The sequence below is a fragment of the Sinocyclocheilus grahami genome, unplaced genomic scaffold (genome assembly GCF_001515645.1).
Source record: "Sinocyclocheilus grahami isolate Dianchi unplaced genomic scaffold, SAMN03320097.WGS_v1.1 scaffold679.1, whole genome shotgun sequence".
Classification (NCBI taxonomy): Eukaryota; Metazoa; Chordata; class Actinopteri; order Cypriniformes; family Cyprinidae; genus Sinocyclocheilus; species Sinocyclocheilus grahami.
The window spans coordinates 97575-123415 of NW_015505858.1; the positions used below are offsets into that span (position 1 = coordinate 97575).

Below are 25841 nucleotides of genomic sequence, written 5' to 3' on the forward strand. Positions count from 1 at the left end.
TCGACGTCGTGACGTCTAAAGTACGCCCTGACGTCTGCTTGTGGAACATGTTATGAAAACCGTGCAATCGCAAAGATGCAGTTCACGGAATGCCTGCTGTTTATTTCCCTATTTTCTGTTTCTGAAGGTTCGCAGGAGCAGCTGTAGTTGACGGTATGTTGATTTAATGCCAATATATTTACACTATACGGTGTTTTTTCGCTGTCTTGCATGTGTTGGATGTTGCCGCATCCTCAGTCTTGGAACGAGGAGCCATACTTGACTGTATCAGTAAATAAGTCAATGTATTATATATTGTTTATTATTTTATAGTTTGTATTCTTAATTACTGTGTTTGCCTTTATGCTTAGTTGTGTGTTTATTGTATATACTTTTATTATATGAAGTAGTTATAGTTTAAAAGCTTATTCATGCATGTAACCATCTGCAATTAGTTTCTATAAAGCAGAAGAGAGTGCTTGATTAATTCTCTTTAATGATCTTAAGGTAAAGCCTCTGTTACAGATAAAGCTTCTGGCTTTAATCGTTTGTTTTTATTTCCGTCCCCAGGCCTCATGAGTGTGATTCTCCTGTGTGTCCTGTCCCTGGTTCTGGCCGGTTCTGGTTCTGGTCTTCATGGCCGTAATGCCAGCGTGAGCCATGAGTACTGTGTGCTGGGAGCTGGACCTGCAGGGCTCCAGATGGGCTACTTTCTGTCCAGGAGCCAGAGAGATTATATAATTCTAGAGCGAAATGCAGGACCAGGCAGCTTCTTTCAAATGTACCTGACATCTGAATGAAAAAGGGCATTTCTCAAACTGAGCTAGAATGATTTTTACTAGGATCTTAAATTAAATAATTGCAGGCTACTACAGTAAAAAAATGGCAAAATTACAGAAAACTAAGAATAATATATATTTGTTCCTTCATTTTAGTTAAGTCATTATTGTCACAAATCAAGAATCTGTTCCCTCACTTTAGTAAAGTGTGACCACGTTGTACTAATTAATTTCCTGTTTTAATGAAATTAAACAAGGGAACAAATTCTTAATTCATGGCCGTGATAAACATATTTTTGGCTGGATGTCATGTGAAAAGGCTTAGTACAAAAATAATTTAATATAACATATTTATGGCATTTTTTCTTTAATATTTAAATTCAAAATTTAAAAGACATCACTGTTTCATTATTGCATATTAATCCAAAGAAAATATCCTGTTTAAAATAAAATGTGTTCCAAATGCTGTTGGCTGAGAGGAAAATTTAAATAAGTTGTTAAAGTCACCTTTTTTTTTTTACTTTCTTTGTTTCTTTAAGTTTAATCATGTCTTATTTACTGTATTCTTTTCAGATATCCTCGCCACAGAAAGCTCATTAGCATTAACAAAATATACACAGGGAGGAGGAACAAGGAATTTAACTTGCGTCATGATTGGAACTCCCTGTTGAGTGACAGGCCCACCCTGCTGTTTCAGAGGATAAGCCGGGAGCTCTACCCCAATGCCGATGACTTCCCACGTTACCTCTCGACATTTGTGAAGGAGCTGGGACTGAAGGTTAAATATGGAGCTGATATAGGGAGAATCAAAGCTTCAGATTTTAATGGAAACCAAGGCTACATTCTGACCGATCAGAATGGTGTCAGTTATCAGTGCAGGTTTGACTCGTTTCAGATTTCATTGTTTAATTATTTAAGTTAAAATTATTAAGTTTAACATTGAATTATTTAACTTCACATTTAATTAATTCAATATTTAAGTAATAATATTTAATCATATATTCATTGAAATCCCTTCATGATGTGTTATATAATTTATAATCTTTTTTTTGTCTTTGTAGTGTCCTGTTGGTGTCCACTGGCCTTTGGGTTCCTCAGCAGGTGGATTTTCTTGGCTCTGACCTGGTGGAGGGTTACGAGTCTATCCCCACTGATCCTGAGGAGTTTAAAGACCAGGCTGTGTTAATCCTCGGCAAAGGAAACTCTGCCTTTGAGACGGCACAGAGCATCTTGGGTAGAGCGAGCCGGATTCACTTGTATAGTCCCAGCCCTGTGCGACTCGCATGGCAGACACACTATGTTGGGGACCTCAGGTATTTATTCCACCCTGTCCAACTTATTGCATAAAATAAATGTTTTCAAGCCTGCTTATAGCTGTAACCAAAATGCACAAGTGATGTATCTATCTATGTTTCATGAACTGTGCTTTATAAATCGTTACACTATTAATATAATAGACAATGGACCTTTTTTGGCCATGGAACTTCACTAATGTGACTGCACCTTAAAGGGATAGTTCACCCAAAAATGAAAATGTTATGTTTATCTGCTTACCCCCAGGGCATCCAAGATCTAGGTGACTTTGTTTCTTCAGTAGAACACAAATTGTGATTTTTTTAAGTCCAGCCGTTGCAGTCTATCAGTCGTATAATGCATGGCAATGGTAACAAAATCTATGGGAGTAAAAAAAAAACACATGCATTAAACCCTGCGGCTCGTGACGACACATTGATGTCCTAAGACACGAAACGATTGGTTTGTGCGAGAAACCGAACAGTATTTATATAATTTTTTTTTACCTCTAATACAACACTATGTCCAACTGCCTTGAGCGTGCGCACGGCATCCGGTGCGTGAGGTGTGTACGCGCTCTGGCATAGTTTACGTTAATGGGTGTGTTGATATCCATTGCGTAGTTTACGCAAGCGTCGGAAGTGATCTCTTGCGCGTATACGTCACTCAGTGGTTACACAGTGCACAGTCATTGAAGGTACGACGGCTAATCAAAATGGTACTTACTTGCGCTTATCCGGATTGTTCAAACCGACTTAAAACTAAAAGATTACGTTCTCTCGCGCAAACTCATTCGGGAGTGGTGACTTTCCACGTATTCCCAACTTCTGAGCCTGCTCGCCTGAAGTTATGGTTGATTGCTCTTCGGCTGGATATCAACACACCCACAAACCGATCGTTTCGTGTCTTAGGACATCAATGTGTCGTCACGAGCCGCAGGGTTTAATTTGGATTTGTGCGTTCATGTTTTTTTTTTTTTACTCTCATAGATTTTGTTACCATTGCCATGCATTATACGACTGATAGACCGTAACGGCTAGACTTAAAAATCATAATTTGTGTTCTACTGAAGAAACAAAGTGACCTACAACTTGGATGCCCTGGGGGTAAGCAGATAAACACAACATTTTCAATTTTGGGTGAACTATCCCTTTAAGTTGAAATGAACATTTCTGTTTTTTAGGGCGGTAAACAATGAGCTATTAGACACGTACCAGCTGAAATCTCTAGACGGTCTTGTAGAGGGAAGACTAGAGGATATTGCCATTGTCCGCAGAGAAAAAGATGGAGGGAAGAGAAGAACAGCAAAGAAAAGAAGTCAAACATCAACGGAGGGAAAGGAGCAGCTGTATTTAACTCTTACTGAACTTCTTGACCAGAATGGCAACAACATTTCAAAGGTCACTGGGCAAAATCTGCCTGGTTTCCACACTGATAACTTCTCACTCAGACAGCCATATGATCGGGTGATCCGATGCCTAGGCTTTCGTTTTAACTTCTCTGTTTTTGATGGGTAAGATCAACAGTTGAAATTAAGAATATGCCAAGCAGCTTATTATATACACATACCTGGTCGAAAGTACTTTGGAATAGTCATTTTTTTTAAATGTTTTATTTAATCAAAAATACAATAAAAACAGTCATATGAAAAATTGTTACAATTTAAAATAACGGTTTTCTATTCTATTTTAAATACTGCATTTTCAGCATCATTACTCCAGTCTTCAGTCACATGATTTTTTTCAGAAGTCATTCTAATATGCTGATTTGCTTGTCAAGAAACATTTCTAGTGCTAATTAATGTTTGTGATAACTGTGATAACCTACCATTCAAAAGTTGGAGTAAGATTTAATAATAATACTTTTATTCAGCAAGGAGGCAATTGGTAAAAAGTGACAGACATTTATAACATTACAAAAATTTCTATTTCAAACAAATGTTGTTCTTTTTTTTTTTTTTACTTTCTATGCATCAAAGAATCCTGAAAGCAATTTATCATGGGTTCCAAAAAACAACAACATTTCAACATTGCTAATAAAAAGAACCATTATTAATAATTTAGCACCAGTAATAACTGAAAACAACTGAGAAGCAAATCAGCATATTGATGATATCTGAAGGATCATGTGGTGCTATAAAATATCAAAATAGAAAATATATTTTTATTTCACAATATTACTGCTTTGCTGTATTATTTCATCGTTAAATATAGCCTTGGTGAGCCTGGTAATGTAATTACTTTCATATTGACAAAAATTGTTATTATTTTTCCAGATCTGCACGGCCGCCCCAAAGCAGTGGTGCCCGAGGCCGGTTGCCAGGAATAACAGCCTGGTACGAAGGCAGAGGGACACCCAACATGTTTGTCCTGGGTACAGCAGCCCACTCTAGAGATTATCGTATGTCTGCTGGTGGGTTTGTTCACGGATTCCGCTACACTGGTAAGCATTTCACCTCACTTAAACATAACATTTCAGGTTTGTCGTAGGAACGTAGGAGGCCATAATAGAGGTCCTCTGTTTTGCTACTACAGTGCGTGCTGTTCATAAAATCCTGGAGCAGCGTTACCATAACATTGGCTGGCCTGCTACAAAATTACCCATCAGTCAGCTGCAGTCCTGGATTCTTAGGAGAGTGAATGAAGCGTCTGGACCGTACCAGATGTTTGGCGTTCTTGGGGACATTATTCTACTGCGAGGGTAAGGGATGTTTCAAAGGATGCATGTACAATATATGTATTTGTTGGTAAGGTATTTTTTTTTGTTTGTTTGTTTTTGTTTTTGTTTTTTACATTTAACTTTTAACATGCAAGATGCTTGCCAAGGCTTAATTTATTTGATAAAAAATACAGTAAAAATAGTATTATTCCGAAGTATTATAAATAACTGTTTTCTATTTTAATATATTCTGAAACTTAATTTATTCCAGTGATGGCAAAGCTGAATTTTCAGCATCATTACTCCAGTTTCCAGTGTCACATGATCCTTTAGAAATCATTCTAATATACTGATTTGCTGCTCAAGAAACATTTATCATTATTATCTACATTTTTTTTCTGGAACCTATGGTATATATATAGAAGGTTTAAAAGAACAGCATTATTTGAAATGGAATCTTTTGTAACAATATAAATCTCTCTACTGTCACTTTTGAGCAATTTAATGCCTAATAAAAAAATTATACTGAACAGTCTTTTCAAATGTCCAGTGAACACTAAACTCATGGGTTGTCAAAATTGTATCTAACTTCCGACCTTGACAACACACTAAAAAGATTATAATTCTATCCCTCACAGCCTTGTTTTTATTCAAATCTAATTAAATAAGGCAACTATGATGAATGACTGTTTTACCTACACACATCTCTCTCCTCCTTCCTTCCACAGGTCTTACTGTGAATATCTGGAGGAGTTTCCTCTGCAGGCCCTGCCCCAGCTGTCTACTCTATCTGGACGGCCCCTTACAGATCATGGTCTTCTGGTCTTGGTCATGCAGTATGGACTGAACCGGACTGATACGCTAGGACCAGGTCGAGCTGAGTCCGAGTGGACCAAAGCCTGGAGGTCCAACTTCCTCCATCCGGTCCTGTACTACTACAACACACTACCTACAGGTGAAGAGCTGCTCAAATATGTTCTGTTGACAGGGCCGTCCTTTGTGGGGTGCAACTGGTGCGGTCGCACCGGGCCCTGCGCTTGAGGAGGCCCCGCGGCAAACGGACCGAGGGGGAACCCCCACAGCCCCCCTACATCCCCAATATTTTGGACTTTTCTGTTGATATTCTATCAAAATCACATACTGGAATATTAAAATAAGTGTGCTCTATGTTTCTATAGAGAAGGATATGAGGCAGCGTCCAGTTGGCTGGCCACTACCACGACCTGAAGCCGTTCATCACATGGTTGAGGACTTCTTAACTGAATGGGATCAGCCCATATCACACAGCCAACCTCTCAGACGCTTCCTCGAGCACTGCCTCCAAACTGACCTCAGGGCCTTTTATGCTGGTCAGTACAGAAATGTTCTTCTGAGACATTGGGGAACTTTTTGAGTGCCAATAATTGAAGACAAATTCTAAAATAAAATGCTGTTTTTTAGAACTTTCTATTCATCGAAGATTCCAGGAAAATGTATCAGTTTCTAGTAAAGATATGAAACGGCACAACTGTTTTCAACATTGATGATAATAATAATAATAAGTCTTTCTTGATCAGCATATTAGAATGATTTCTGAAGGATCATGTCACTCAGAAGACTGGAGTAATGCTGCTGAAAAATACCACACTGTTATTACAATTATTTAAAAATGTGATCATATTTAACAATATTACTGTTTTTACTGTATTTGTGATTAAATAAATGCAGCCTTGGTAAGCAAAAGAGGCTTCTTTCAAAAACATTAAAAAACAGCATAGAGAAGTACTTTTTACAACTGTTCTTGCAGAACATCATTTATTATGTGGCTTTGTGTGTCCTTTTTTCTTCAGAATCCTGTTTCCTTCTGTCCCTCACCAGTCGTACCCCACCCCTCTTCTGCCGTCAAGGTTATTTAAGAAAGCAGGGCATCATGGGAAACAGCCACCTATGGCAACATGCCCGTGAGGCAGGACTCATGGCAGATCATCATGGACATATTACGCCCGGCGATGATACATCAGTATCTGAATACCTGAAACATGCTGACGCTGCAGTCGTTTCAACTATGAACTTTGACCTTTGAGGGGCATTAACACTAACGGTACCAAAGATCATATTTCTTCTGTTCATCTACCTCCCATTTCTCATGGAATTTACCTGATCAATTCACCTGCATTTCCATAGAAAACATCCCACATCTAGTATCCTGAGACTACGATCAAACATACAGTTCAGTAAAATAATAAGTATTACCTTGCCGTAGTTTTTATAAGCCAAAGTATAGCTTTATATACTGTTTTATGGTATTGGGTTTGGTGTGGCAATACAATGCATAACTTATTTTTTATACAATTGTTAAAGGTATATAAGAAAAGTATTTTTCTTGGGTTGACATGCATGTACTTCTATTTATAACTACAATAAAGACATCCCATCTCATTAATTAATTTCAAAAAGGTGTGTTTGTGGTTTTATATATTTATATATATATATATATATATATATATATAATGTATGTGTGTGGCATTGTAGCATAGAAGTCATTTACGAAATGAACAATGTTTTACTATAGAAAAGACTGAAATATTGGAAAGAGTTTAACTCTAAAACATTTTGTTCTCAGAGACAACATAAAATTTTAGTCAGTTTTGTTTGTCGTGCATAATGCTGTTAAGATGAGAGCTAAGCATGTTCTGAGTTCCTGATTTTAATCCAGAGTAGGAAATATGATACGCACATTTTTAAATCCGATTTAGCAAGTGAATTATTAAATAATAAATTATTTAAATATATTTTTACATTTTGAGGCCCTTGTGTAAGTTTACTGAGTGGGGATTCCATGTGCAAATATAACTAACATAAATAAAATAATTAACAATCAATTCAAATCCTATTTTGTTTTCATAAAATAAAATGTAAGTAAGAAATAACATTTTCTAGAAATTACGTACGTATATTTACTACGTTCTCCAATTGGACGAGCGCCTTAACAACATCGATGTTGATTGGCTGCCTAGGTCACGATGAATTCAGACTAAGCAATGCCGACGTGTTTTACTAAAAACAAGCGCAAAACATTGAAACAGCGCCATTTTGGCTCAAATGGGCTCAGAGGTCAGTGCTTGTAAGAACGCGGAACGGTTTGTATTCAACATTACCAAATTAAATTGCAATGAACAGAAAAGCAACGTATCTTTATTTAAAAACCTGGCTCCAAATTCAGTCTTGAAGAATGCCGCTGGTGTAACAATGCTGCGTTAGGTTTGTGCAACAGATACAGTATTTACATTCTGATGGTACTGACATTAGTCCAGTAAACGCCTTATATTAATATGGAGGGCTCGAGCCCACTTGTCGCAGCCTCGTCGGATGGCGACCGGTCCAGTTCGGAGGGAGAGCTCACGGTAGCGAACGGAGCTGCGGTGAGAGACGGCGAGAAACGGGAGGATGAGACGCCGATGGAGGCTGCAGGTGCGGTCGGGTTCAGCATCTCGCGTCTGGACACGCTGAGCGCGCTGAGACTCAACCGGACACGACCGGCAGCGGACACCGAGCTCCGGTACCTGCACTTGTTATGGCAGCCCAGTGAACTGCTGCAGGCGGGACGGAGCTCGCCGGGCAAAATCACATCGAACAGGGTGAGGCGGCTGGGAAGAGCTCGGAGGAACATGGGGCCCATTGGAAAAGACCTGTATGGTGTGTGCATGAACAGACATGTCATATATTTGTTGTAATATATATATATATATACACACACAGTAGTAGCCAAAATTATTAGAACACTAGTATTTTCACCAGAAAAAAGAAAAAAAAAGGTTTCTTGAAGCGTCGTTGCCACGGTTCTTCTGGATTGAGTTTGTTCAGTTTCTTCATGTAGTTCCAGAGAGACTGGATGGTCTCTGTGTGCAGCACTGGCTGTTGTCAGACAAAAATCTCACTGGATTATTACAATTAATGGCGAAATGAATGTATGGAAATGTAAATATGATATTTCCTACTGACACTACAGCAAAAGATTGAAATAACTGACTTTTAACCATTTTTAGCTGGTGAAAATATTAGTGTCATGTAAGATCTTTTGGTAATATTGTGGTAACATAGCAGATTTTTTTAGTTCCTTTTTATTTCTCTCTCTCTCTCTCTCTCTCTCTATATATATATATACTGTATATACAGGTGCATCTCAATAAATTAGAATGTCGTGGAAAAGTTCATTTATTTCAGTAATTCAACTAAATAAATTCAGTGCACACAGACTGAAGTAGATTAAGTCTTTGGTTCTTTTAATTGTGATGATTTTGTCTCACATTTAACAAAAACCCACCAATTCACTATTTATTGGTCTTATGAAGTATTCTTATTCGTTGAGATAGTGAATTGGTGGGTTTTTGTTAAATGTGAGCCAAAATCATCACAATTAAAAGAACCAAAGACTTAAACTACTTCAGTATGTGTGCATTGAATTTATTTAATACATGTGTTTCACAATTTGAGTTGAATTACTGAAATGAACTTTTCCATGACATTCTAATTTATTGAGATGCACCTGTATATATATCAATTCCATATTGTTTTCTTCTCCAAGCTGTGAAGAGGCTCAGAGAAGCTGCCAACTCCAATGATATTGACACAGGTGAGAATCATCAGCGTGACAGACAGTAGTAGTCACACTTGATGCTAAGATTTAGATTATAGTCGGTTCACTTTTGTGTTTTCTAGTTCGTAGATTGCTGGAAGAGGATACTGATCCTTGTGCTGCTGATGACAAGGGCAGGACAGCCTTACACTTCTCCTCCTGCAATGGCAACGAGAGTATCGGTAAGCTCGGACAAAAAATTTTGGCATTAACTTTTCATAGTGGCATTCAATGCACGATAAGGTAATTTTACTGGCTTATTTATTGGTACCAAAAGTATTTAGCTACCCAAGACACACCAAAAATATATAAATATCATTGCATTGCATAATAGAATTTCAAACCAAGTGGCATTTATTTTCAAGTAACTACATTAGTAATGATGTAAGCATGAGTTTGTTTCTTCATCAGAACAGGTTTGGAGAAATGTAGCATTACATCACTTGCTCAGCAATGGATCCTCTGCAGTGAATGGGTGCCGTCAGAATGAGAGACCAAATAGCTGATAAAAATCTTACAGTAACCTGCACCACTCCAGTCCATCAGAAATAAATAATAATTGTGATAAGTTCGTCACTAAGATGTTTTTAACTTTTTCTATCCATAATATTGCTTTCCAATGAAAAAGTTGTCTTGTCTGAATCAGGAGAGAAATAAATAGTTCTTAACAAATACGTCAGTGTATTTTGATTTGAGAGGACAACAAGGGATGGAGTTTTTCCATTGGAGGAAGTGTTATTATGAATTATGACCCCGAAGCCATGGTTTAAAGACATTAATTGATGGACTGGAGTGGTGTGGATTATTGTGATGTTTTAATCAGCTGTTTGGACTCTCATTCTGACGGCACCCATTCACTGCAGAGAAACCATTGTTGGGCAAGCGAGGGAATGCTACATTTCTCCAAATCTGTTCTGATGAAGAAACAAACTCGTCTACATCTTTGATGGCCTGAGAGTGAGTACATTTTCAGCAAATTTTAATTTTTGGGCTTTTTCATTAAATATTTTCCATTTTCATTTGAACTATTCCTTTAAGTGTGGCTTAATTATCCAAATACTTTTTGAGGCCACTATATTTGACCTTTTACCACTGTGTTCCACTTTCTCTTTCTGTCTTTACTTTTAACAATGTAGTTCAGTTGTTGCTAAGTTATGGTGCTGACCCAAACCAGAGAGACAGCCTCGGAAACACACCACTGCATCTGGGTGAGAATGTGCAGAAGCATAATTATGTATAATTAAATCTATGTTCAAAGCTTATGGTGAGTTAAATTGCCTTTTACAGCTGCCTGCACCAACCACGTGCCTGTCATCACAACTTTACTGCGGGGAGGTACGATTGATCATTCATCTGAATCTTATTCATCTGAGAGATTTCTGCTATTTCTTAACAAAAACAGTACCTCTAACACCATTCACAAATCTAATTTAGTACCAGTTAACGCATTATAAACGTCCCCTCAGGTGCCCGTGTTGATGCTCTGGACCGTGCTGGAAGGACTCCTCTTCATCTGGCCCGTTCAAAGCTCAACATCTTACAAGAGGGAGACTCACGTAGCATAGAAACCCTCAGAGGAGAGGTCACACAGGTGATTAACTTCATGCACATAATGAAGACATTGTGGACACTGTGACGTTCATGCTTCTTGTGAATATTTCTACTATGACGGTTACTTGGGGTAAAAGCATCTGCCAAATGCATAATGTAATGTGACTACTGGGTAAACATGAGACAGGTTGATAAGGTTTACATAATGTACCCTGCCCACACTTTTCCTATGCTCCTGTTGTACATGCTCATATATGTGCTGTAATGTAAAAATGAACCAGTGATCTCTGAATATGTCTGTAGATCATTCAAATGCTGCGGGAATATCTGAATATAATGGGACAGAGTGAAGAGAGAGAGAAACTGGAGCACATCTCAAACCAGCTGCAGAACACCCGCACCAGAGAACAGGTAAAACAGCTGCTGAGTTCATGTACTCATTCCCTTCGATATTTTAAAGAGAACTGTTTCATTTAGCATCTGCACCCTGTTAAGCCTGTAAAGCCTGGCGTAAAAAAAAATATTATTTTTTTTTTAAAATGGAACTATTTATTATACCTTTTAGACATATATAAAAAAAATTCTAAAAACAGAAAAGCGTTTATTTTTTTGAGCATCATATTGGATACATCAGGTTTTTATGGCTCATATAGAATGATATAGTCGCATAGGGAAAAAAACATATTCAGAGGCCCAAAATTAGCAAAAATAGGCAATTTTGTGCAGTTGCTGATATTTATATAGCCAAAATTAAGATGGAATTCTGATAGCTTGTAATGTAAATCAATGTGACTACATAACGTGCGTAAAAATATCAGTTGTCACTATATTTCCTAATAAAATGTCTTAGTAAGATTATATTTAAATGCTTAGTTTTATGTTTAAGGCTCTGTAGTTTTTATTGTGGATGCAAAATATGATGGGAAACATGCAAATACAAATTCCTCAAGCCTGATGTGGCATATTTCATACTCCCATTTTAATACGATTTTTCTAAAAGAAACCTGAGTCGCTTCAGTCCAGTACGCTTTCATTTTCAAAATATTGTATAATGGAAAATGTACCACTGAAGGGGGCATTTAGAATGAAACTAAAAGTCCTTTTCTTGCTAAAAAAAGAGTACAAACTGTCAGTCAGACGACAGAAGGAATGTAGTAAACTGTGTACAGTAAATGTTGACGATTTAGAGCCCATAGAAATGTGCGTTATCAGATATGATACAGTAGGCTTTATGGAGTTAATTCTACAGTTTTGTGTGTTTTGATATCACTGTAGCTTTTGGACATTCTTTCATGTGATCCACAGGTGGACGAGGTGACGGATTTACTGGCCAGCTTCACGTCTCTCAGTATTCAGATGCAGAATATGGGAGACAGGTAGAGATGGATTGAAGAAAAGAAGTGAGAGGATGAGACAACTGTGGGTTTTATTCTGGAGAACAGGAGAAACTATTTATATATGGCATGCCTACATATACAACACAACTGTGTAATAACGGTTATTTAAATCCAACTTTGACTAAGAAAAATTATAAATCGCCTTCATTTTATTTTTGTTCCTGAAACCATTCTCATTCCTTCCTGTTATGCCTTTATTGTAGCCTGTTATGTCACAGTTTACTGTGTATTCATTTTTGTAAGTGACTGAAAGGCAGCCAAATAAATGACATAATGCCAAGAGTGTATGTGTGGACTGTCACTGAAACAACATGTAGCAAAACTCACACTAAAGTATAAGCTGTGCGTTTACAAATCGCCTTTATATGGTAAATATCACTAATGCTAATGTTTTTGGTTGTAAAATTGGGGGCTTTCATTGTTGTGATACACTCTGGTCTCAAAGTCCCTCCTCCTCATCTCTGGCTGCTTTTGTTGTTGACTCCCATCAAAGATGGCGTCGCGCGCCAACTAAACCCACATCCAACCCGAGGTAATATTTCACTCATTATTGCACAACACTTTTAATATCTCCAAACAAATCGCATGCATTCCGTGCCATTTGTGCAGTACTGTTGAAACCCATAGAATTGCATGGTGGGAACGCACCGTTAATCGAGTTGTAACCCGATACCGGCCTTTGTGCGCCGCAGCCGCGGGACTGAGCGCGCTGGACGTCCGCAGCTGCTCGAATCCTCTTGAGCTGAACCAGGGAAGCGCTGGATCCTGATGAAGAGAGGGGAAGGGGGTGTGTGAGTGTGCATTTCTTCGAAAGTAGGCGGGAAATGTGCAATAATGAGTGTTGGGGCTGTTCTTGTTGTTGGGATTCCTGCAAATGTCATTGGCAGCTTGACTAAAGCTGATGTGGGCTGCAGATCCTGATCTGTCACTAATGAGTGTGTGCGCATTCTGTTGCACATCTTCAGAGTTGTTCAACGCTTCTGCATGCAACGTTATTGCAATAGAAGAAAGCTTTGATTAGAATTGGAAGATGAGGCGACTTAATTGTGGTTTTCGGATGAGTTTTGTTTTCTCTGTAGTTTTTTCAGTATTAGTGCTTATTTATTTGGTTTTATATCTTTGATGTTAATGTTTATATTATATGGCATACAGTTGATAACTTAAATTTAATTCAATTTTGTTTGTATAGCTATTTTTACCGAGCATGTCGTTCTGAAGAAAACTTGTCACTTTTAGTCCATGGTCGAAATACCTTTTTAGAATATTTGCATATTTCATTCTCTTCCAGGGAAAAGGACATTTTATACATATATATTTGCTTGCAGGTGTCTATCTACATTTGTTTGTCTAGTAAAATGCTCTTTTGAATGAGAATGTACTCACCCTCAGGCCACCCAAGATGTAGATGAGTTTGTTTCTTCATCAGAACAGATTTGGAGAAATGTATCATTGCATCACTTGCTCATCAGTGGATCCTCTGCAGTGAATGGGTGCCGTCAGACTGAGAGTCCAAACAGCTGATAAAAACATCACAATAATTCACAAGTAATCCGTATGACTCTATCAATTAACATCTTGTGAAATGAAAAGCTGTGTGTTTTAAAAAACAATTTCATCCAGATGTTTTTGACTAAACCAGCTTCCAATTAAAATATGAATCATCTGTCAATAATATTGCTTTCTCCAGTGAAAAGGTCACTGAATCATGAGCGAAATATACACAGATCAAGCACCGTTCACAATCCAAAACAGAGCTAAACAAATATGTTGATGGACTTTTTCACTGGATGAAGCGTTATTATGGATCATGGCCTATAATTTCAAGTTAAAACGCCTTTATGATGGATTTGTTTCTTACAAACAATTCTCACTTCACAAAATGTTAAATGATGGACTGGAGTGGTGTGGATTATAGTGATGTTTTTATCAGCTGTTTGGTCTCTCATTCTGACGGCACGCATTCACTGCAGAGGAACCATTGGTGAGCAAGTGATGTAATGCTAAATTTCAACAATTCTGTTCCAACAAAGAAACAAACTCGTCTACATTTTGTATGGAGTACATTTTCATTTTTGGGTGAACTTTTATGTACAGTGGGTACGGAAAGTATTCAGACCCCCTTAAATTTTTCACTCTTTGTTATATTGCAGCCATTTGCTAAAATCATTTAAAAAAAAAAAATTTCCTCATTAATGTACACATAGCACCCCATATTGACAGAAAAACACAGAATTGTTGACATTTTTGCAGATTTATTAAAAAAGAAAAACTGAAATATCACATGGACCTAAGTATTCAGACCCTTTGCTCAGTATTTAGTAGAAGCACCCTTTTGATCTAATACAGCCATGAGTCTTTTTTTTGCTCTGACATGCACTGTGAGCTGTAAGGTCTTATATAGACAGGTGTGTGGCTTTCCTAATCAAGTCCAATCAGTATAATCAAACACAGCTGGACTCAAATGAAGGTGTAGAACCATCTCAAGGATGATCAGAAGAAATGGACAGCACCTGAGTTAAATATATGAGTGTCACAGCAAAGGGTCTGAATACTTAGGACCATGTGATATTTCAGTTTTTCTTTTTTAATAAATCTGCAAAAATGTCAACAATTCTGTGTTTTTCTGTCAATATGGGGTGCTGTGTGTACATTAATGAGGAAAAAAAATTAACTTAAATGATTTTAGCAAATGGCTGCAATATAACAAAGAGTGAAAACTTTAAGGGGGTCTGAATACTTTCCGTACCCACTGTATATATACACTTTCATTGCTTTAAAAAAAAACTACAAAAAGATGCAGATTTTTCTAACAGAGGTAGAGAAGAATTCAAGTATTAGACTAAACCTGAAGAGAAAACTACAATATAAACAATGTTCAATAATCATATTTAATGCAGCACAATTTTACAGTCTGACATTTAGTCTGCAACATAGCAAGTACATACAAAAGTGCATGTTAAATTGAAACCAAATTATCAGTCATCTAAGCAGGAAAGGTCATTGTAGATAGTTTGTTTCAGATTAAGTGTTTTTAGACTGAACTTGATGAATTGAATCTGTTCTTGTGCATTAGAATCACAAGACTGACCAATCCCACCTGAAGGACCGGGACTGACCATGGCTTTTGAGGAGATAAAGAAGAAAGGAATGATGGGTAATGGTTGTCAGACAGAAGCACCATGACACACTCAAACATGTCCAATCGAAACCTACTGTGAAACATGGTTTTCCTTGTAGATATTTCAGGGATGGAAGGAGAGGTCGGTCTTGTTGCGGGTCGCAGCCAAAGAGAGAAGAGACGCTCGTATAAAGATCTGTTGAGAGAGGAAGAAGAAATCGCAGCGCAGGTGCGCAAAACCTCCAAGAAACACCACAAGGTAACAGCAGGAAGTTGCGGTAACATCTAACATCAAGTTGCATCATATCAACAAGTGGTTGACAGGAATTACTGTCATCCATTGATTTATCAGTATACATATATATTTCATAACTGTGTTGTGTGAGAAATAATACCAGATAATAACCACAAAAGCTGTTCATAGACTCTAATGACATTAATAAACACGCAACTTGATGTTTTGTTACCTAGGTAGATATGACTTCTGGTCTGAGAAGGATTTGGACCTGTGTTTTACCCTCTCAGGCCACTTGTCATTGACTCGTGCTTAGGGATGCTGCGATCAGTGGGCTGATAATCACTTCCTGTGACTCGACTGGAAATCCCTGAACTGCCCGGTCACCTAAATCGACAAAACGTCGTCTACTTTAAGACTTTAGCATTACTTTCATGCCATCACCAGTGTAATAAGTGTTGAGGAAAGATGAAAAATGTATGGTGCTTCTCAGTCTCCGTAAAGTGTAAGTACAATATTAATGTGTGTTACAAAGTGGAATACACTTTAGACATCTGTATTAAATAACTCCAGATTAAAGAGCATTAACAGTAGTAGCTGTTAAACAAATATTACTGGCATCCAACAAAATGAGAAGGCGGGGTTTAAAGGTTTGGAGTCGGTACATTTTTTTGTGTTTTTGAAAGAATTCTCTTATGTTCACCATAGCTGCATTTATTTGATATACAGCAAAAAATATTATTACATTGTAATGTATTTCTGTGATGCAAAGCTGAATTTTCAGCATCATTACTCCAGTCTTCAGGGTCACACGATCCTTCAGAATTCATACTAATATGCGGACGTAATGCTCGAGATATTATTATTATTATTAATAGTATTATTATGTTGAAAACAGTTGTGCTGTTTAATAACATTTTAGGATATTCTGATGAATAGTTTAAACGAACAGCATTTATTTGAAATATACATTTTTTGTAACAATATCGATGTCTTTACTGTCACTTTTGATCGGTTTAATGAATTCTTGCTGAAAGTATGAATTGCTTTAAAAAAATTAGTCTAAATCTTACTCACTCCAAATGGTAGTGTCATTATAAATAAATCCAGTATGCAATATATTATAATGCAGTAAATATCATAATGATATATTTAGTAAATAAATTATAAATGAGTAAAAATAATTTCACAAATGAAATATCGAATAGATACAAAAGCTCATATTATGTTTAATTATACCCATACATTATTTTGATTAGCCTTGTAGGATAAGGCTTTTCTTCATAGGTTTATGCATTTTAGTGCTGATAAACTTTTGTGTAAGCCTTCTTGTTTTTATAAGGTCTATTAAAATGTTCTGTATTCCGCTTCAGATTAAGTAAAAAGCATTTTATTAGTCTCTAAAAAGCCTGATCAGAGCATCCCAACTCTTCCCATTGTAGGGGTAGTTGTAGATCAATAACCATATGTGGATTGTTTCCTTGCTAACATTATCTTTCTGGTACACGCCTGTTTCAACATGCACTGTTGTCTTTTTAGGATTCGGACCTTTTCCTATTAGGAGGAGATTCTCACAAGAAAAAAAAGAAGCACTTAAGTGATGACTACTATCACAGAGGTGAGGAGGTTTGTCTTCTTCAAAAACTGGCCGTAGTAGTCCGTTTCTTAAAAAAAAAAAACTTTTTTATTTTTACATTACTTTTATATTTTATATTTTTGTTTCTAATATATTAGATATAATATGAATTAGTTAAATTGATAGTTCACCCAAAAATGGAAATTCTGTCATTAATTACTCACCCTCATGTCGTTCCAAACCCACAAGACCTTCGTTCATCTTCAGAACACAAATTAAGATATTTGGTAACACTTTACAATAAGGTTCATTAGTTAACTACATTAGTTAACATGAACTAATAATGAACTGCACTTATACAGCGTTTATTAATGTTTGTTAATGTTAATTTCAACATTTACTAATAAATTATTAAAATCTTGTTAACATTAGTTAATGCACTGTGAACTAACATGAACTAACAATGAACATCTGTATTTTTATTAACTAACATTAGCGTAGATTAGTAAATACAGTAACAAATGTATTGCTCATGGTTAGTTCATGTTAGTTCATATATTAACTAATGTTTAACTAATGAACCTTATTGTAAAGTGTTACCAGATATTTAAGATGAAATCCGAGAGCTTTCTGACCTGCATAGACAGCAACACAACTGACACGTTCAAGACCCAGAAAGGTAGCAAAGACATTGTTAAAATAGTCCATGTGACATCAGTGGTTCAACTGTAATGCTATGAAGCAACAAGAATACATTTTGTGCTCAAAGAAAACAAAAATAATGATTACCTTTCTGGGTCTTGAACGTGTCAGTTGTGTTGCGGTCTATGGGAGGGTTTCTCGGATTTCATCAAAAATATCTTAATTTGTGTTCTGAAGATGAACAAAGGTGTTATGGGTTTGGAATGACATGAGGGTGAGTAATTAATGACAGAATTTTTGGGTGAACTAGCCCTTTAATGTGTAAGCATATAATTTTTATAATCAATTTTGTGATTAAATGCAACATAAATCACTCTGTCTGCAGTGAATGCAGATCTTCACATTGCACTATATATTTCTGTTTCTATATTATTGTATCTATATTTTTTTTTTTCACTGAATCAAATATGATTTTGGATTTCTGAACTCTCCCCGCAGACCATCACAGCTCCGGCCAGCCGCCCCACAAGAAGAAGCGCAAGTCTTCAGATCGCTCGCCTTCCCTCTCCTCCTCGTCCTCCTCTCACCCGTCCCAGTCCACAGACACGGCCATGGGCCTTCTAGAGGCCATCACCTCCCCGCTGGCCACGGGCTCAGACCCCACTCCTCACCTCCACAAAAAACCCTCCTACCCTCCCCAAGCCTCCTCACACTCCTCCAAAGACCGCAAACGTGACAGCAGCTCCAAGAGCAGCCACTCCTACCCGCACTCTCGTCCGCCCGGCTCATCTTCGTCTAAAAAGCATTGCTCTTCCTCAAAGTCACTGCTGTTCCATGGAGGAGCTGGGAAAGGAGAGCCGTTGACGCTCTGTGAAGCTGAAGGCCTCAAGATGAAGCTCGTCCTTTCCTCAAAAGAGAAGAATGAAGGTGTAGGGATGAACGAGGGATTCTCGGTACATTCTTCTTCCTCTTCAGGTGTCGTAGGCAATCATTCGTCCTCCAGCTCCAAGAAAGGAGGGATAAAGAAGGAGAAAGACAAAGATAAAATTATGTCGAAGACACCAAAGAAAAAGCAGCACAGCCGAGAGCCGTTGCCTGTTGTGGGGAAAGAGGTGGAGGTTGTGGGTGAGTAAGAACTGTATTTATCAGTGTAAGAGTTTCTTACTTCTATTGAACACAAAGAAGATATTTTGAAGAATGTTAGTAACCAAACAATTGTTGGTAGCCATTGCTTTACATATTATTTATTTATTTATTTAGAGTAAATCAAGACAGAATTTACATTTTTGGGTGCACTATCCCTTTAATAGTAGCAATTTAATGCTGGTTAATGCTAATAGAGAAGCCAATGTTATTCTACTGTTATTTATTACTAAAATATTTAATTTAATTGAGTTTATTTATATTTTTATATTTTTGTAGTATTATTTTAAATTTTAGTAATTTTATGTGCTTTTGCCATTTTTGTGATTTAGGTTTAGCATTAATTTATTTTCATTTTGGTTTTAGTAATTCTAGCATGTCAACTAAAAAAAATATTTATTAAAACTTAGTTTCAACATTTTCAGATTTTAAGTTTTTCAAGTTTTTTTATTATTATTATTATTTTTTTTAATCTTGATAAGTTAATATGTTTTTCAGCTTTATTTCAATTAAGGAAAATGAGTTTTAATATTTTTAGGTTTAGTTTAAGTGCGCAATAACAAAACTGAAAGAGGCAATCATAGCAAATCATTTAGAAAATCATGGCATGATCTGAAGGAAATAACATGTGAAATGGGTTGTTTCATGTTTAATGCTTGAAGTGCTCTTTATGATTAAAGATAGACCTGTATTTTACGTTTTGGTTTAGTCTGTTCTTTAATATCAGGTCTACTGTAAAATCTTTCAAGAAAAGCACCCAACAACTGTATTCACATGTAATAAAATGTAGTAAAATTACACAATTTAATAATAATAATTAAATAATTTTCATTTGTTTTTAAACGGGACAACAAATCAAAACAAAGATGCGTACAGTACTGATCAAAAGTCTGGGGTCAGTAAGACCTTTTGTAAAGAATTTAAGGCTTTTTTTTCAGCAAGGATACTCTGATCAAATGTAACAAAGAGATGTCAAATTTTGCAAAACATTTCCATTAAAAAAAAAACTTTTTCTTTTGAAAGGTTGTGGGTGAGTAAGAACTGTATTTATCAGTGTAAGAGTTTCTTACTTCTATTGAACACAAAGAAGATATTTTGAAGAATGTTAGTAACCAAACAATTGTTGGTAGCCATTGCTTTACATATTATTTATTTATTTATTTAGAGTAAATCAAGACAGAATTTACATTTTTGGGTGCACTATCCCTTTAATAGTAGCAATTTAATGCTGGTTAATGCTAATAGAGAAGCCAATGTTATTCTACTGTTATTTATTACTAAAATATTTAATTTAATTGAGTTTATTTATATTTTTATATTTTGAATACATTTTTATATTTTTGTAGTATTATTTTAAATTTTAGTAATTTTATGTGCTTTTGCCATTTTTGTGATTTAGGTTTAGCATTAATTTATTTTCCTTTTGGTTTTAGTAATTCTAGCATGTCAACTAAAAAAAATATTTATTAAAACTTAGTTTCAACATTTTCAGATTTTAAGTTTTTCAAGTTTTTTTATTATTATTATTATTTTTTTTAATCTTGATAAGTTAATATGTTTTTCAGCTTTATTTCAATTAAGGAAAATGAGTTTTAATATTTTTAGGTTTAGTTTAAGTGCGCAATAACAAAACTGAAAGAGGCAATCATAGCAAATCATTTAGAAAATCATGGCATGATCTGAAGGAAATAACATGTGAAATGGGTTGTTTCATGTTTAATGCTTGAAGTGCTCTTTATGATTAAAGATAGACCTGTATTTTACGTTTTGGTTTAGTCTGTTCTTTAATATCAGGTCTACTGTAAAATCTTTCAAGAAAAGCACCCAACAACTGTATTCACATGTAATAAAATGTAGTAAAATTACACAATTTAATAATAATAATTAAATAATTTTCATTTGTTTTTAAACGGGACAACAAATCAAAACAAAGATGCGTACAGTACTGATCAAAAGTCTGGGGTCAGTAAGACCTTTTGTAAAGAATTTAAGGCTTTTTTTTCAGCAAGGATACTCTGATCAAATGTAACAAAGAGATGTCAAATTTTGCAAAACATTTCCATTAAAAAAAAAACTTTTTCTTTTGAACTTTTACTTGATCAAAGAATCCTGAAAAAAAAGTATCAGGGTTTCCACAAAAATATTAAGCAGTACAACTGTTTTTAACATTGATGATACTAATCATAATGTTTCTTGAGCATCAAATCAGCATATTAGAATGATTCATGTGACATGTGACACTGAAGACTGGAGCAATGATGCTGGAAATTCAGCTTTACATCAAAGAAATAAAATACATTTTAAAATATATTCAAATAGAAAACAGTTATTTAAATATTACTGTTATTACTGTATCTTTGATTGTATAAACGCAGCCTTGTGAGCATTAAAGACTTCTTTAAAAACATAAAAATATATATTAAGATCAATTTAGAACATTAACAGAACGTTAACAACAACTCTGCATAAATATAATGGCATAAATCAATAAAAGCAATACTTTTTATAAAGTAATAATTTGACTAAAATTTTTTTTTAATTTTTGTAGTCTAATGATAATAGTCAAGCAGAAATGAAACAAGATTTTAAAATTGTGTCTGCATAAAAGCCTAAACAAAAATAATGTTTTTGAGAGAAAATCGATCAGAATTCAAATCTATTTTTGCTTAATTGAACCAAACATTATCTGTATCAGTCATAAAAAGTCAATATTGACCAATCTTTACTTATGGTGTCTGTATAATGACAAACATTCAACATCCATTTGTTCAAACGCTCAAAAAAAAAAAAACCTAATAAAACCCTCACATACACCACTAATTGACCACTAATGTATAAATGTTCTGGTTTTGTTTGCACTGAAGTTGATTTTCTGCATGAATGAGATATACTGTATTAAAATCACCATCTAAGCCCTAACATGAATGTATTGCAGCATTAAATGTGTGAGCTTGTGTTCATCAGGGCATTGCATGGGTGGAGACAGCTCATCTTCAGGAGGAGAACTAGAGGCCGGCGAGCTGGTGATTGACGACTCCTACACATATCTGTCTAAAAAGAAGAAAAAGAGCAAGAAGAGCAAAAAGAAAAAAGATAAAGAGCGAGACCGAGAGAAAGGATCCAGGGAGAAGAAACACAGCAAAGGAGGAAGTGGAGGGAAGAAAAGCTGTCCAGGTGAGACATGTTTCACTTACTTTAAAGCTAATACTGATTGGTTGGTATTGTCATTGTTACATAAAATTGAATTTTACTGAATTTAAATGTCTCCTCCTCTGCAAAACAGATGATCAGTCTAGAAACCACGCCCACTCTCACAGCTCATCTGGTGGCATGTACGCTATGGCTCCACCCACCTCATCCCATCACCATCAAAGCATTGAACTGGTGGGCGAGAAGAAGAAAAAGGAGGAGGAAAAGGACAGAGACAAACATGACAAGGACAAAGTAAGTTAAATCACTTCCCTACACCAGTGGAAATGCCTTGACCGGTTTGATTTTATCATTAATTAATGCTTTGTACATCTCGTCAGCCAAAGAAGAAGAACACGACAGCCTATCAGGTGTTCTGTAAGGAGTACAGGGTCAATATCAACGCGGAGCAGCCCGGATTAGGTGAGTGCTGTTGTTCTGTGCACAACCTGTCAATCATCTGTGCCCGTTTCACGATTGGTTGAAATTTTGTTCTTTTTCCGCCTCAGTCTTCGGGGAGCTGAGTAAGAAACTCGCAGAGGTGTGGAAACAGCTGCCTGAAAAAGATAAACTGGTAAACACTTACCAGTCAACTTACCAGGGGTAGTTGAAAAGGATATGAACATTTTACTTTCACTTAGTCGCCCTCAAGTTGTTCCAAACCTGGAGGAATTTCTGTCTTCTGTTGAACACAAAGAAGATATTTTAAAGAATGTTGGTAACCAAACAGTTGCTGGTAGCCACTGACTTTCATAATATTTATTTATTTATTTAGAGTAAATCAAGACAGAATTTACATTTCTGGGCAAACTATCCATTTATTAAGAGCAATTTAGCGCTAGTTAATGCTAATAAAGTAGCCAGTGTTATTTTACTGTTATTTATTACTAAAGTATTTATTAATAATTTGAATGATCTTTTTATATTTTGAATTTGAATTTATATTTTCAGTTTTCATTAGATTTTTTTTCAATTTTAAGTTTTTCGACTAATTTTATTTTTTATTTTATTTCAATTACTGAAAATAACAAGTAAAATGGGTTTTCATGTTTAAGTGCTTTGTAAGTGTTTTGTAATTTCAGTCTATTTTTGTCCTCTTTCTCACAACAAAGGTTTGGAGACAGAAAGCTCAATATCTCCAGCACAAGCAGAATAAAGCTGAAGTTATGACGGTCAAGCGGAAAACTTTAACAACGCTAGTTAATGCTAATAAAGTAGCCAGTGTTATTTTACTGTTATTTATTACTAAAGTATTTATTAATAATTTGAATGATCTTTTTATATTTTGAATTTGAATTTATATTTTCAGTTTTCATTAGATTTTTTTTTCAATTTTAAGTTTTTCGACTAATTTTATTTTTTATTTTATTTCAATTACTGAAAATAACAAGTAAAATGGGTTTTCATGTTTAAGTGCTTTGTAAGTGTTTTGTAATTTCAGTCTATTTTTGTCCTCTTTCTCACAACAAAGGTTTGGAGACAGAAAGCTCAATATCTCCAGCACAAGCAGAATAAAGCTGAAGTTATGACGGTCAAGCGGAAAACTTTAACAACCTCAGACAGTAAAAGTAAAGGTGAGACCAAAGCTGATCAGTTTATACAAAGTTCTGTCATGAGTCTCTAGATGGCGCTGGTTCTAACTCAATCTGATTGGCATGGCACAGCTGATTGGTTTCTTTTCACATCAGCAGCCAATGAGCTGCTCCTCAACATTCAGATACTTGGCTAGTGCTTGCTGTAGCAGTTGCAGCACGCTTCAGAAACCCTCCACCTTCCCCAGCTCCACCTGTATAGATCTGCTACAGGGTGATCATGTAGGCTATGCTATATATGGGGGTTATTTCATATATGTTATGTGTATTTTCTACATGCTCACGGCAGCATGTTGTTGGATGTATTGGCAGCAGCAGCAGCGTAGCAGATCTATTCCGCCAAGACCAAACTCATTAACATTGTCATGTATATTACCATGTTAAACTTTCCAAGAGTTGTCATGACAGAATTCCAAGTTACCTATCTTATAAATTTAATTTTTACTCATGCATCAACATTTTTCTTGAGTAATTTCTTGAATAGCCCTGCTTATCTGTTTATCTCAGGCTCGAGTAAAGCTGTCAGTTTAGGGGTGGGGTTGGCCCCTCAGGGCCGCTCGTCTTTGGCTATGTCGTTGTCTCCGGCGCGGGTACCTGATGTGGATCCCATAGATGCAGCAGCTCACCTGCAGCTGCTGGGCGAATCGCTGTCTCTGATTGGACACCGACTTCAGGAGACGGAGGTTTGTGCTGCAGATATGTCCCTTGTAGGGGCCTGTCCACATATAGATCATGTCCATAAGCATCTCTGTTCATTCTGTAGGGGATGGTGGCAGTGTCTGGCAGTCTTTCGGTGCTTTTAGACTCTATTTTGTGTGCTCTTGGTCCATTAACTTGCTTGACAGCACAAGTTCCCCAGCTCAACGGCTGTCCACGCAACATCCTGGTGAGACACATTCACACACTAGTTTCCCCCCCCCCCAATAATGAACTGTTTTTATCCAAAACCTTTACAAAAGTTTCCTATTTGCAGTTGATATACAAAGTGTATGATTTCAACTCTTCACCCACTTTTTTGCAGTCAAATACTTTGGACAACATCGCTTACATAATGCCTGGACTATGAATCTCCGAAAAGACACTTACAAGAGACTGGGCTACATTTGGACGCATTCCCAGAAGCACCAAACAAGAGGACCAGAGTTTCTTTTTTTAAACTTTTTCTGATCAGTGGACATTTTTAGCCTCTGACATGTTTTTAAACATAGTATTTAAAATGTTAGTCATTTTGTATTGTAAAAAAAGATATCCAATTTTTAGAGGACACTTTTGAAGTTTCTCTTTTGTGTTTGTGTTTAGTTTTGTGTTTATGTCTGTTTTAAGATGTGTTTGTGAGTGTGATCTAGTTCACATGCTTTCATAATGTCCAAAACATGTTTTATACAATTATGTGCAGTTTCATTTTAGGGCCAAATGTTGTTTTGTTTTCTAATTTAATGTTGAGTTAATTTATATCAACAGCAGTTTAACTGCACTGTCATCATTTTATGTCTTACATATTGTATTTTTGTAATGCAAATGTTGTAATAATATTATAGGTTTCAACTTTTAGCACGTTTACAGGGCAAGCATGTATAAAATCATTTTAAAGGTGCAGTAAGTTTTTTCTTTTTCTTTTTATACCTTAAGAAATTCATAGTTAATTTCACAAATATTTTTATAATGATGTGCACAGACATGGAGACCCCAACCATATCAGTGGACAAGGTCCTCCCTCACATAACCCTCATTTATAGTACACTTTTGGTTGCAGAATAACTGGTATCAAATATGCCTATGAATTTTTTTTTTCGTGGCATTATTAATTGAAAAGTTTTGCTTAATGCAGTATCCAGTTCGACAAGTATCAGTATGCATTAAAAAATTACTTACTGCACCATCACTTTAGTTTACATTTAAAGTGATCATTTTAAAAAGACCCCAACCATATCAGTGGACAAGGTCCTCCCTCACATAACCCTCATTTATAGTACACTTTTGGTTGCAGAATAACTGGTATCAAATATGCCTATGAATTATTTTTTTTTCGTGGCATTATTAATTGAAAAGTTTTGCTTAATGCAGTATCCAGTTC

The 25841-nt window shown here is 36.0% G+C and overlaps 3 protein-coding genes across 4 annotated transcripts; all 3 read left to right on the forward strand.

Annotated features, from left to right (window-relative positions):
* The first annotated feature begins 33 nt into the window (after positions 1 to 33).
* Positions 34 to 7119, forward strand: foxred2 (FAD-dependent oxidoreductase domain containing 2). Of its 2 annotated transcripts, XM_016242980.1 has the most exons (10): positions 34 to 153; positions 550 to 760; positions 1332 to 1637; positions 1820 to 2071; positions 3235 to 3564; positions 4327 to 4493; positions 4586 to 4751; positions 5438 to 5664; positions 5888 to 6058; positions 6539 to 7119. In XM_016242980.1, exons 2-10 carry the CDS (start codon positions 555 to 557, stop codon positions 6769 to 6771), a joined length of 2058 nt encoding a protein of 685 aa, XP_016098466.1. In that variant the 5' UTR covers positions 34 to 153; positions 550 to 554; the 3' UTR covers positions 6772 to 7119. The 2 variants fall into 2 exon arrangements, with proteins under 2 accessions (XP_016098466.1, XP_016098468.1); XM_016242982.1 differs by lacking the exon at positions 34 to 153 and having other exon boundaries at positions 571 to 632.
* A 671-nt stretch (positions 7120 to 7790) lies between these two features.
* LOC107559232 (ankyrin repeat domain-containing protein 54-like) lies at positions 7791 to 12552 on the forward strand. The gene is made up of 8 exons (XM_016242978.1): positions 7791 to 8384; positions 9274 to 9321; positions 9408 to 9506; positions 10461 to 10532; positions 10612 to 10659; positions 10791 to 10915; positions 11179 to 11286; positions 12181 to 12552. Exons 1-8 carry the CDS (start codon positions 8021 to 8023, stop codon positions 12253 to 12255), a joined length of 939 nt encoding a protein of 312 aa, XP_016098464.1. The 5' UTR covers positions 7791 to 8020; the 3' UTR covers positions 12256 to 12552.
* Positions 12553 to 12721: 169 nt separating this feature from the next.
* Positions 12722 to 25057, forward strand: LOC107559238 (HMG box-containing protein 4-like). The gene is made up of 13 exons (XM_016242983.1): positions 12722 to 12804; positions 15346 to 15426; positions 15510 to 15649; positions 17165 to 17243; positions 18342 to 18968; positions 21951 to 22160; positions 22270 to 22430; positions 22517 to 22598; positions 22685 to 22749; positions 23647 to 23749; positions 24275 to 24450; positions 24531 to 24653; positions 24789 to 25057. The coding sequence occupies exons 2-13, from the start codon at positions 15390 to 15392 to the stop codon at positions 24831 to 24833; spliced, it is 1848 nt and encodes a 615-aa protein (XP_016098469.1). The 5' UTR covers positions 12722 to 12804; positions 15346 to 15389; the 3' UTR covers positions 24834 to 25057.
* Positions 25058 to 25841: the final 784 nt, after the last annotated feature.

Excerpts from the sequence above, each read along its gene's own strand:
- LOC107559238 (XM_016242983.1), top strand. The coding sequence starts at position 15,390 with ATGGCTTTTGAGGAGATAAAGAAGAAAGGAATGATGG. Across the intron at positions 15,427-15,509 it reads AAAGAAGAAAGGAATGATGG|ATATTTCAGGGATGGAAGGA; the intron begins GTAATGGTTGTC and ends TTTTCCTTGTAG. Across the intron at positions 24,654-24,788 it reads GCTGTCCACGCAACATCCTG|TCAAATACTTTGGACAACAT; the intron begins GTGAGACACATT and ends ACTTTTTTGCAG.
- foxred2 (XM_016242980.1), top strand. The coding sequence starts at position 555 with ATGAGTGTGATTCTCCTGTGTGTCCTGTCCCTGGTTCTGGCCGGTTCT. Across the intron at positions 2,072-3,234 it reads CACTATGTTGGGGACCTCAG|GGCGGTAAACAATGAGCTAT; the intron begins GTATTTATTCCA and ends TCTGTTTTTTAG. Across the intron at positions 4,752-5,437 it reads GACATTATTCTACTGCGAGG|GTCTTACTGTGAATATCTGG; the intron begins GTAAGGGATGTT and ends TTCCTTCCACAG.
- LOC107559232 (XM_016242978.1), top strand. The coding sequence starts at position 8,021 with ATGGAGGGCTCGAGCCCACTTGTCGCAGCCTCGTCGGATGGCGACCGG. Across the intron at positions 8,385-9,273 it reads CATTGGAAAAGACCTGTATG|CTGTGAAGAGGCTCAGAGAA; the intron begins GTGTGTGCATGA and ends TTCTTCTCCAAG. Across the intron at positions 10,660-10,790 it reads CACAACTTTACTGCGGGGAG|GTGCCCGTGTTGATGCTCTG; the intron begins GTACGATTGATC and ends ACGTCCCCTCAG.